The 12446-nt window shown below is 47.8% G+C and overlaps 1 protein-coding gene across 1 annotated transcript in view; it reads left to right on the forward strand.

The window, feature by feature from the left end:
• Positions 1 to 12446, forward strand: part of EPB41L1 (erythrocyte membrane protein band 4.1 like 1) — a 186781-nt gene that overhangs the window by 130517 nt on the left and 43818 nt on the right. Inside the window, exons 8-14 of the mRNA XM_014586146.2 lie at positions 899 to 1117; positions 3656 to 3743; positions 4291 to 4443; positions 6069 to 6166; positions 6401 to 6576; positions 10483 to 10631; positions 11577 to 11612. Of these exons, the coding sequence (XP_014441632.1) occupies positions 899 to 1117; positions 3656 to 3743; positions 4291 to 4443; positions 6069 to 6166; positions 6401 to 6576; positions 10483 to 10631; positions 11577 to 11612 (919 nt within the window). The remainder of the gene's footprint in view (positions 1 to 898; positions 1118 to 3655; positions 3744 to 4290; positions 4444 to 6068; positions 6167 to 6400; positions 6577 to 10482; positions 10632 to 11576; positions 11613 to 12446) is intronic.

Raw genomic sequence — 12446 nt, forward strand, 5'->3', positions numbered from 1 at the left:
GGATCTTGGGCACGCATACACACACACCCAGTGTGAGTTTAAGCCACCAGGTCTGGGACTTGAACCGTGGTCAACTATGTGGGAATCCAGCGACATAGCCATTACGCTAACTGCTGGTCCCTAGGTAAAACTACATTAAAAAAAAAAAAATGGTCAGACATGGGACCAGCAGATAGCGTAATGGTTACATCGCTGTACTCCTACATGGCCATCCATGATTCGAGTCCCAGATCCACAACTTGAAACTCATGGCAGGCGCATGTACATGCACGCCCAAAATCCTGGGGGGAGAATGGAAGAGAAGGGATTACTGCGTGGTCTCCCCTCTGCCCTCAGGGTGATTTCTCACTTTCTGTCTCTCTGTCTCTCCAGGAAGCGCACATGTCCTATAACAAAAATCTCTCAGAATGAATGAAAGAATGAAAGAATGAAGGCTAAACCAGCGAAAATATTCCTATTTAACTTGAAGATGAAATTTGGGGCTGACAGGTGGTGTGGTGGTTAAGGTGCTGGACTCCCACATGGCTGACTGTAGTATGAGTCCTGGACCTGGCAGCTTGCTTTCTCACTTTCCCTTTCTCTCTCTCTGTCTCTGGTCAAATTAAAATATAATAATAATACATAACATTAAAATAAATAAATAATTCTTTAAAAAAGAAATTTAAAATGCTCTAATAGAAGGAAAATATTTCTCAAATTTAGAAATGAACAAAAATGCTTAAAATCATGGGAAATGATGCACATAGGCCACACCCAAGTTATCCATACATGAAGTGCAAGTGTCTAGAAACATCCTTCTCTACTGAACTGTGTGCTGACTAGTGTCTGCGGACCAGCCGTGCTTGGAATCGTGAGCAGACAACAGTGCCGTGCCCATACCCGCTCTCCCTGTCTCCAGATACTACCTGTGCCTGCAGCTGCGAGCAGATATCATCACAGGCCGGCTGCCCTGCTCCTTTGTCACGCATGCCCTGCTGGGCTCCTATGCCGTACAGGCCGAGCTGGGTGACTATGATGCTGAAGAACATGTGGGCAACTACGTCAGTGAGCTCCGCTTCGCCCCCAATCAGACTCGGGAGTTGGAGGAGAGGATCATGGAGCTGCACAAGACTTACAGGTGAGAGGGCCTCCTCCCACGGCCTGCTGGCTGGAGCCTTCCTTGCAGGCCTGAAGGTCATAGGCTCCTGGATGTCTGTATCCCACTGGGCTCTGCTTCTAATTTGGAATGTATCTGAGAGCAAGTCATCTCTTGTCAAATGGGAATGAGAGTGGCCTCAAATGACCTCCTGAGCCCTTGTCTCTTAAGCTTCTGTGTGGGTATGGTAATTCCCTGTCCTTGGTCTCTAAGGATCAGTTTCTTTATCTGCCCACTGGAGCTACTAACTGTCATGGAGATGATAACAACTATTGTGTGTCTCTGGAGAAAGGTCCTGATGTCTCATTCTTGATGTAAAATTCAAGTTTGGGCCACTTGGATTCACATCTAGCTTTGTGGCTTTCTAACCAAGGGGTCTTGAAAAGGTCATTTCCCAGGACTAGCAATTAGAGTAATGGCTACATCACTGGACTCCCATGTAGTCAACCACGGTTCTAGTCCCAGACCCGGTGGCTTAAACTCACGCCAAGCACGTGTACATGTGTGCCCAAGATCCCGAGAGGAGAATGGAGAAGGGATTGCAGCACCCCTGGGGGGTGATTTCTCGCTTTCTGTCTCTGTCTTTCTGGCAAGTGCACACGCCCCATAGCAAAATCCTCTCCAAGAAAAAGAAAAAGTAATTTCCCTATGCTTTGTGTGTTTTTGTTTTTTTCATCTGTTCTAAGTGAATGCTATAAAACCCACCTAGTAGGGCTATTGAGAGGACTAAATGGCACATATTAGAAATACCACATTTTGACTATTAGTGTTGTTATCTGAACTGAGGGGTTGTATAGGTGTACATTACAAAGCATCTTGTTCCAGGAGTTGGATGATAACTAACTAGATGTGTGCTTGTGAGCGAATCTAGCTGATCTAGCTCACAAGCACACATCTTTTACACAGGTCTTTTAGGCAGGAGAATTCACCATGCAAGTGTTTAGTATCCCTGGACCTAGGCATTAAGTGCCCACAACACCCTCTCCATAATTGCAACAACAAAAACCTGCTTTTCATTTCCAAATCCAAGTAATACCACCCTGTGGGGAAAACCCCTGGATTGAAATGAACTCGAGGGTTGTTTTTTTTTAAGCTGGAAGTGCTTTGAGCTATAAGTCCAGGGATCTTAGGGTACCCAATGTGCTAAATTATGTGAAAGTGCATTATGAACTGTAAAATGCTGTACCTGTGGGAAGAGGAACAATAAATTTATCTCATTAATGTTGAGAATGGAGGGATTGAGGAAGGTTGAGTTCTACAGGCCGCCTCTGGAGAAGAGGGCTAGGGCCAGATGTGATGGGATCATGTGCAAGGAAGAGCCTGCTGGGGTGTGATGCATGCTTGGTCAAGGGTGGCAAACACTATCTCCCAGAGACTTGTACGGTGACTATGCTTGTTTAGTAATGACTGCTCTGATACTGTGTTGAATGGGCTACTGATACCCTACAGCTGGTTAGCAGTGTCCACTTGGTTGTAGGAAAAGGGAGTGGTGACCTCCCTGCCATCTCTTGGTCAGCCTCATCCTAGAGAGCAAAATGTCTTAAGGACTTGCAAGAGTCATAACAGTTCAGAGAAAGACGATCATATCAATATGAGCTGGAGAAATACTAATGGCTGCCCTACAGCTCTTTGGACTTAAGACAGAGTGACATCTAGTGTCCAAGTAGCCCATACAGCAGCTCAGAGGTAGACAGGGCAGAGGACATTGTGATCCAGGGAACTAAGAAACAGAGGTAATGAACTGGTTAGGAGCACAGATTCTGGAGCCACACTGTCTGAGTCAAATCTTGCTTCTGCAACTTATTAGCAGTACGCCCTTGGGTAAATTATTCAATCTTTGTACCAGTTTTTTCATCCCAGTGTTATTCCTATTGGGATTAACAGTATCTACCTTACAGAGTTGTTACAAGGATCCAATGAGTTAATACATGTAAAGCACTTAGAATTGGAACCAGCACAAAGTACTTAATATATGTTTACTGTGACCAACTATAAAATGTGGCCTGAGCTTCCCAGCAGCCAAAGTAAAGAAGGAATTTGATTAGTTGCATAACTCTTCTTTTCAGAAAGGAGACTATGTACCCATTCCTTAGGGGAGATCAAGTGGCTCCTAATACTACATTCTAAGAGAAATACTTACATGGGTAATAATTTAGGAGCCCAGGTGATAAAAATGAAGAATGTCTTCAATTATGGCTTCTCAGTCATGAAAAAGCTGAATTTATAGCTCCTGTTTTACTTAGAGGAAGAATAAGGCAAAAATCTTGACTCTTAATGCAGCCCTTGAATGGAGGAAATGGTACTGGACCTGAACTTTGGCAGAAGATGGGGGCTGCGTGGACTGAATCAGGAACTGGGGTCACACTGAGGACAGAGGGGAGCTCAGCGAGGCTTACCACATGCTGCTCTAACACACTTGTCTTCCTGGAATCACAGGTTCTGATGGGGGCCACCTTGAGCCAGCAGGACTCAGGTGTGGGCCCTTCCCATGGCCAACTTGGCTCCCTTTCTTTCCCTCAGGGGCATGACCCCAGGAGAAGCAGAAATCCACTTCCTAGAGAATGCCAAGAAGCTTTCCATGTATGGAGTAGATCTGCACCATGCCAAGGTACCTCCGGGACCCAGGGTTCCCCTAGTGTCTGGGTTGTGTTCTGTCATAAACTGTTAGGCTTTTCCTAAGAGCTCTGTGCCAGACTCTGCCAGTGTTACCTCCAATGTATAACCTTTTTTATTCTCATTTCTCAAAATTCCATAACCTTTTATTTTCTTATGATTTTTTTTTATCATTTCCTGTTTGTATTTCTTTCTGAACCTGTTTGTGCCACTGTTAGATTGGGAAAGACACAGGCCCTGGTTTATCCCTATATCCCTAGCACCTTGCAGATGGCCTGGAGCCAAGTGTGTATCACTAAATGTTCACTGAGTGAATGAATGATTGAGTGAAAGGCAGAGCAAATGATCAGACAAGTGACTGGGTGACCACATAACTACATGAATGACTGCGAGAGACTGCGTGGTGGGATTCCGGGGCAGGACCCCAATTCTGCTCTGAGAACTCATTACAAGCAGAGCTTGAGAAGGGGCTTCAGGCTGGGTAGAAGACTTGTCACCGAGATGCACCCCAGGCCTCCCATTCCATGATCCCCGCTGTACAGGACTCTGAGGGCATCGACATCATGCTAGGCGTCTGTGCCAATGGCCTGCTCATCTACCGGGACCGGCTGAGAATCAACCGCTTTGCCTGGCCCAAGATTCTCAAGATCTCCTACAAGAGGAGTAACTTCTATATCAAGATCCGGCCTGGGGAGGTGAGCCTGTATTGGGAACCTCTCCTCCTCCCCCTTGGAGTTGACTGGCACAGTGGATCCAGGCAGCTGGGCCTGGGTTTGTTTTGTTGTTGTTGTTGTTGTTGTTGTTTTAACCCACATTACATAAATGGAGATGCTGGGCTTCTGGGTGGAGAGAGGTCCTTCTTCCATGGCTGTCTACATAGACTTCACATGTTGGGTATGTGTATACAAACACACACAAGAGGATAAATAGAAGGATAACCACATGTCTTCAGGTTACACAGGTGAATGAGTACATGTACATGTATTTGCTTACACCTAGCACTCCAGTGTCCACTCGTACTGAGGTACACATGGACACATGACTACATAGTGAAAAGATCTCCTACAAGAGGAGTAACTTCTATATCAAGATCCGGCCTGGGGAGGTGAGCCTGTATTGGGAACCTCTCCTCCTCCCCCTTGGAGTTGACTGGCACAGTGGATCCAGGCAGCTGGGCCTGGGTTTGTTTTGTTGTTGTTGTTGTTGTTGTTGTTTTAACCCACATTACATAAATGGAGATGCTGGGCTTCTGGGTGGAGAGAGGTCCTTCTTCCATGGCTGTCTACATAGACTTCACATGTTGGGTATGTGTATACAAACACACACAAGAGGATAAATAGAAGGATAACCACATGTCTTCAGGTTACACAGGTGAATGAGTACATGTACATGTATTTGCTTACACCTAGCACTCCAGTGTCCACTCGTACTGAGGTACACATGGACACATGACTACATAGTGAAACACTCGCACAATCATGTATACATCTACACCTCTTTTCCTTCAATTTCCACATTTCACCCATCAAAAAGGACACTTGGTCCTACCTCTAGGATAAATGTGAACCTACCTGTGTCTATTCCTCTGCATTGCTCCAGCCACCAAAAGCCATCTCTCACCTGCATCACTGCAAGGTCCTCTCACTGGTCTCTCTACCTCCATTGTCACTCCAAGCTGTTTCCCTCAGAACTGCTAAAGAGATCTTAAAATCAGATCATGTCAAGCACATTCCTGCAATCCTGCTCACACTGTGTTTGGGCTGAGTCCAGACTCTTCCACAGCCATCTACTGCTCCCATTTCTTGTCACACCACCCGATGCTGCGAAGCTGCAGCCCCTTTGGCTTTCTTTGAGATCCTTGAATAAGCCAAGCTCTTTTCCACCCTGAGCTCTTCACACTTGGTATTCATTCAGCCTAAAAGTCCCTTCCTCGCCTGTTCACACAACTAGTTTCTTCCATAGCCTTCAGATCTCAGCCAAAAGATCACCTTTTTGGAGGGCACTTAGCCACCATTTCTCAGATAGACCCAACCCCACATCTGCCCAGTTGTATCACCCTATACATCTCCCTTCATTCCCCTCATAGCCACTGTCAGTATCTGCAGTTATTCCCCCTGACCCAGCATCTTCTGTCCTGGTCTCCATGGTATCTCCAGGCTTCAGCCCAGATCTGTCAGAGTTAAGACTGAAATCAACCTTGTCAGTTCACTGAATGAACAGGCCAAAGTGGCACAGGCCTGAGAAGAGGTTCCCAAAAGATGGGCTAGTGGTAAGAATGGGCCTAGGCCCGGTGTCTAACCTGCTCTTCTTGCTTTTCCAGTATGAGCAGTTTGAGAGCACAATTGGCTTTAAGCTCCCAAACCACCGGTCTGCCAAGAGACTGTGGAAGGTCTGCATTGAGCATCACACATTCTTCCGGTGAGCCTGATCCTGGGTTGGGACAGCGGGAGATGAGATGGAGGCCATGTGTGGAGGAGAACAGTAGGAGGAGTTAGTGGGGATTCAAGGAAAGCCCCCATGCTTTACCCAAGTCTCTTCTTTCCTGAACCACTTTGAGTCATAGTTGGTGGGGTGAAAACCCAACTGTATTCTAACCTTGGGCCTGGCAACACAGATGTGATATCCCTCCTTACCTCCATTCCTCCCCTACAGACTTGTGTCCCCTGAGCCCCCTCCCAAGGGCTTCCTGGTGATGGGCTCCAAGTTCCGGTATAGTGGGAGGACCCAGGCACAGACCCGCCAGGCCAGCGCCCTCATCGACCGGCCTGCACCCTTCTTTGAGCGTTCCTCCAGCAAACGGTACACCATGTCCCGCAGCCTTGATGGAGGTAGGACCCAAATTGGAGGTGGGGAAGAGTGATCTTCAGAGGGAATGGGGTGTGGGCCTACCAGATTCTAAATGAAGGTGGTTCATTTGCACCAGTCATGGCAGCCCAACAGCACTGCTGCACCTAGGCAACTCTCAGTGGTTTAACCCCAACCTACAGCTCACTGCCACTTGAGATATGACACTGCCACTCTCTGGACTTCCTATGACTTCCCTGAATTATGACCTTTAGGAGCCCCAGGTTCAGCCATTTGGTTTTCTAGGTCTCTTTTCCAAGAAACTGAGCAGTTCACAGATTGTAAACATATCAGGAGATAGAGTATTGTGACCACAGTGTAGAGCTTTGGCGCCTTATCTGCCTGGAGACCGAGGTCATTCTTTTGTTTTCATTGACTTTGACCTATGTTGTCCGCTATCAAGCAGACTAGGGCTTGTAAATGTGGTTCATAGACCATGTCTACAATCACCTATGAGATCATTAAACATGAAGATTCCCAGGCCCTTCCCCAAACCTGCTAAGTCAGCTCCTGTCAGGGCTCATAGCTCTCCACAGGATATTCATACAGAATCTGTAGGTAACGTTCAGAAGCCACATGGCGCACCGGGGAGTTCCAGAGTTAGGCAGATGTAAGTTCAGATCTCAGCCTTTACACTCATCAGCTGCTCTGTGGACACAGAAAGTAAATCATCAATATCTGAATGAATGGATGGGTAACCCTGAGCACAAGGATATTGAATTCCCCTGAGCATCTCAAAAGAAGTAATACTTACTGTGCCATATTGTAAGAACTAAATGAGATACTGTCAGTAGGGAACTTACTCAATTGTATCCATTAGTATTGTTTTGAGGTTTGCAGAGGGCAGCTTAAAGGTGGGAGGTGGTGGAATGGTGGATACTCCCAAAACGCACTGGGGCAGGACTCCAAGCAAGTTAGTTCCACTCAACAATTATTTTCTAAGTGCTAAATACATGCCAGGCCTTACGTTAGGTCCTGGGTTCGGTATTTAGGGTGAATAAATAGAGCCCTCTCTTTTGAGGAGTTCATAGAATAGTAGATTTCTAAGTTTTCAATGTAGTTCGAGCAATGAGAGATGCGTATACAGAAAGCAGAGCACTTTTGAAGAGAGGCAGAAAGGGCTTTGCAGAGAGGGTGACAACTGTAAGGTTTCGAAGAATTCCTAGTTTTCCAGGTGATCAAGAGAGTCTGACATTTTTTTCTGGAGTATGAAGGTGAGACCTGTTTTAAGACAAGGATGTGTGGTTCTGCAAGAGTCCGCCTGGAGCTGAGGAAGCTCCTTTTTGTCCTCTGGTAGACACAGACCCAAGAACTGGGGTTTATACCAAGGGGAAGTGGAATCTGTACCATTTCTCTGTCCCTCCCTTCTGGTTTCCAATACTATGCCAGAGGCTAAAGGAAGCCCAGATTTGGGGAAGCAGCAGAGGTTAGCCCAGAGCCAGTGAAGCTTGTCAGGGAGAAGTCAAAGCCTGGACTCTAACCAAGTCGAAGTCCTTGTCCTGACTCATCAGAAGGTCACCAGTACAACCTGTCCTCTTTAGAAGTCTCCATTTAGCCTCTGTACAGTGGGAAGAGTGATTCTCACTTTAGCTGTCAATGCAGAATATGGTGCAAATCAAGTGAAATAAAGTGCATAAGTGGGTACTTGGCAAAGTGAATGTGTACAAATAGAAAGGGCTATTACTGGGCCAGCAGATGCTGTGACGATTAAGGCCCTGGATCTCACATTGCTGCATAGTTCGAGTCCGGCATCTGACAGCTTGAAAAACACGCCAGGCACGTTGCATGCATGCCTAAAGTTTTGTGAGCAGACTGGAGGAGAAAGGATTGTGGAGTGACCATCCCTCCTCCCCCGGGGGATCATTTCTCACTTTCCCTCTCTTTTTGTCTCGGGCAAGCGCACTGGCCTTATGGCAAAAATCTAAAAAACTATCATTATTTTAATCTAGGTCAACCCCAATGATAATCTGTGCTCTGGTTATGTTAAGAACTATTTTATTTAATTTTACTCATCATCATTATTTTTCAAATTTGACCAGAGAAAGGCAGAGTGACAGAAAGAGGGAAAGTAAGAACACAAGCCACCAGGTCTGGGACTCGAATTGCAGTTGGCCCTGTAGCAGTCTAGTGCCTTAACCACCACACTACCTGCCAGTCCCTGTGTGGTCTAGTTACTTTAAGTCAGTGTTTTCAAGCCTATTTTCTACCAAGACACAGTCCATGGGTATGGTCAGGTTATGCCCAGTTCCCATGTGAAGCCTGTAATTCCACCTCTTTCTTTCCTATTTAGGAAAATATATGGGGGGCAGGGGAGCAGATGGTAGTGCAGCAGTAAAACATGGCACTCTGAGAGGCTGACCACATAGGGAGGTTTGGGTTTGTATCCAGAGACCTCCCTGAGTAGGCCTGGTATGCCCATGATCTGGACTGGTGAGGATAGGGGCAGAGCTCAGCATCAAGACCCTGTTGGGGGGTTCTTTCTTTGTCTCTCTCTCTCTCTTAGTCTTAGAATAAATAAATATATTTTAAAAGAGTGAGAGAGAGAAATATTTTGGAATACTTACCACAGGATTCCCCTTGAATTCTCCCTAATTTACAAAGTAAATTATTTACTTTAGGGTTTTTTGTTGTTGTTTTCATTTTTAAATTTACCGTAGGGTACATGCACTCTCCAGAGAGAGGAAGAGAGAGAGAAAGAAAGTGAGGAGGCTGGCAGGTGGTATAGTGGTTAAGGCGCTGACCACAGTCCTGGACCTGGCAGCTTGCTTTCTCACTTTCCCTTTCTTTCTCTCTCTCTCTGTCTCTCGCTGGTCAAATTAAGAAATAAATTATAATAACAAATAAAATAAAATAAATATATAATTCTTAAAAAAGAAATAAAGTGAAAGTGAGAAACCACCTCCTGGGGAAATGACCACACCACAATCCCTTCTCCATTCTCCTCTCAGGATTTTGGACACACATGCACATGCATGCAGTGTGTTTTTCAAACCACTACCTCCTGGGCTCCAAGCATGTAGCTGGTCATGTGAGATCCACCCACCTTAACCACTGGGCCACCTAGCTGGCCCAGAGACTTTAGGATTTTGGCTTTCATTTGTAAGAGCCAATCTCACAATAACTGTGTATCGCTGGGGCCAGCAGTTAGCATACTGGCTAAGTCGCTGGACTCCCACCTAGTCAACTGCAGTTCGCGTCCCAGACCCGGTGCCTTAAAACTCACACCGGGCGCGTGTGTGTGCGTGCCCAAGATCCCGAGAGGAGAATGGAGGAGAAAAGATTGTGGCGTGGCCATCCCCTCGGGGGTGATTTCTCGCTTTCTGTCTCTCTGTCTATCTCTGTCTGTCTGGCGAGCGTACACGCCCTATAGCGAAAAACCTCTCAAAAAAAAAAAAAACCAAAAAACTGTGTATTTCTAAATAATGACTGGGGGGGTTTAGTCTGTCACAACCACTACAACAGAAAACAGCAACATTTATGGGCCCACACTGATTGAGAACTTTGTACCAGACACTTCTAAAGACTTAACACACTTAGCCTTGTTGTTCCTTCACTAACCTTCTGAAGTGGGTACTGCTTATAGCTGAGAAAACCAAGTCTGGAAGAGACTGCAGGACTAGCCCAGGGTCACACAGCTAAGCAGAGATCAATTTGAGATTTGAACCCAGGCTCTAGTGTTGTAGAACCAGGATGGAGTCCTGAGCTGGAAGCAGCTTTACCATTCACTGGCTATGACCTAACTCCTCTGGGTGTTAGTTCTTGTCCAACAGCGGTTGGGCCTTGGGATAGGCAGCCCCACTCCAGGCATGGTTGGGCAGAAGCTAGGCTGGCTCCTTGTCTGTGCAGTGGGGTGTCTTACATGTTCGCCCCGCTATCTCTGTCCCCTTCAGCGGAGTTCTCTCGCCCAGCCTCTGTCAGTGAGAACCATGACGCAGGACCTGACAGTGACAAGCGAGAGGAGGATGGTGAATCTGGGGGGCGGCGATCAGAGGCTGAGGAGGGAGAGGTCAGGACACCCACCAAGATCAAGGAGCTGAAGGTAGGAGCCTGTCTTTTCTGTCCCCTCCGCCCTGGGAATGCAAAGGTTGACCCAAGGTCTCGCCTCAGCTGTGGCTTTCACTGCCCCCAGCTGTAGATGAGCACCTTCACTGCAGCCTGGGCAGACCTCACCCACCTTGGGCAATACTAAATAGCTGGACATCCTGGAGCTGGATCGACTGGGGGGAGGGAGGTTGACCCTGTCACCCTGCTTTCCCAGAGGGGCATTGTGTCTCCTAGAAGACCCAGGCCTTTGTTAACTCCTAATTTGCCCCTTGGACTATGATCTGGATCTGTCCCCAGCCCCCTTGAGTATTATCAGGTGTCACCAGGGGCCTTGGAGCATGAGGTACAAGTGTGCTCTTCCTACTGCCCCACCCCCCACTCTTATGCCAGCACACACTCCCAGTATGTATGTGTTACACACTTAGCACAGGAATGTGCAGACTCAGGCTCACATGCACTCTGGTGTATATCTGCTCCCTTAGGTTCATGCACAAACATATACAAACAATGCACACAAACACACATGTATGTGTGTATACACACAGGCCAGGGATGGCTTCCTCTTGGTACGGTTGTTAAGCAGTCTTTTTCTGTCATGCAGTTCCACCCTGTGAGTGCACGCTCCCAGACACACACCCACTGATGGCAAGAAACACGGAGCCCCAGACACACATGTCCCATCTGCCCAGTGAGCGCTGCCCACTCTGCCTGTAGTCCCCCACCCCTTCCCTGCCTTCTTGGGACAGCTTCCTATTGCGTACCCCACACCTGCCTCTGACTCTTCTGCCCACTGATGGCCCACCCACCTTTCCTGGCCTCTGCCGCTTGGCTGGGCGTGAATGCTCTGGGCTAGTTGGCTAGACCAGGCCAATCGCGGTAGCTCGGTCTATTTGCTCTACTGACCCTGCTGGTTCCTTTCCCTCCTACTACGTCCCGCTAGCCGGAGCAGGAAACCACGCCAAGACACAAGCAGGAGGTACTGCATGGGACCTGTTTCTCCCCACCCAGCTGTTCACATCCCCACCTCATTTGTCATATCCCACAGTCCATCCCAGGCTCCTATCTCCAGTACTCTCTCAGCTTCAGCTTTGTCTCTGCTCCCCACCATCCCCCCTCTCCTTGTTAAGCCATCATTCTAGCTCCCTCTTCAGACTCTACCCTCCCCCAGCCAGCTGTCTCTCCCTCACCACCCTGACCACCTTCTGCCCAGCTTCACACTCTGCCTCTCCAGACCACCTGGAGCTCCATGCTCGCCTCTCACCTGCTGGCCATCCCATTATGTCCACCGGGAATTCCAGGCCATTCTGTGCTTTCAGCTTATCTCCCCCACCCCAGCCTGTCTTTAGACTCATCTCCTGCCCCATAGCACTCTGTTCACACCTCATCTCATCTGTGTCCCCCATGTTGTCACTCCAAGCCTTTTTTTGTATCCCCTGGCAACCAGATGTGGGAGTGGGAGTTGGGGTGGGGAGGGTGGAGCCCTCAGGGCATGTCAGCACCTGCTCAGACTCCAGCTCCAGTTTCCTTCCAGCTGCTCTAGCTCTGTTAGAAACCTCTGTCCTGTCTCCCCCTTCTCCTCTTCCTTCTCCCATTTGTTGCCTCCCTCAACTTATTCCTCCTGGGTTGGCCACTTCTCCTTCCCTCCACACAGTCTCCAGCTCTTTGAGCCATAACTATAAGAGAAGTGGGTTCCTCCATGGGCTGCCAAGGGAAAGGGACATAAGAAGAACCTGGCCTTGGAGTCCTCAGATCTGGGGCTTAGCTTCATTTCTGCCTCTGACTCTTTGAGGGCTTAGGGACAGACCCCTCA

Source organism: Tupaia chinensis, unplaced genomic scaffold (genome assembly GCF_000334495.1).
Source record: "Tupaia chinensis unplaced genomic scaffold, TupChi_1.0 Scaffold000115_1, whole genome shotgun sequence".
NCBI classification, from domain to species: domain Eukaryota; kingdom Metazoa; phylum Chordata; class Mammalia; order Scandentia; family Tupaiidae; genus Tupaia; species Tupaia belangeri.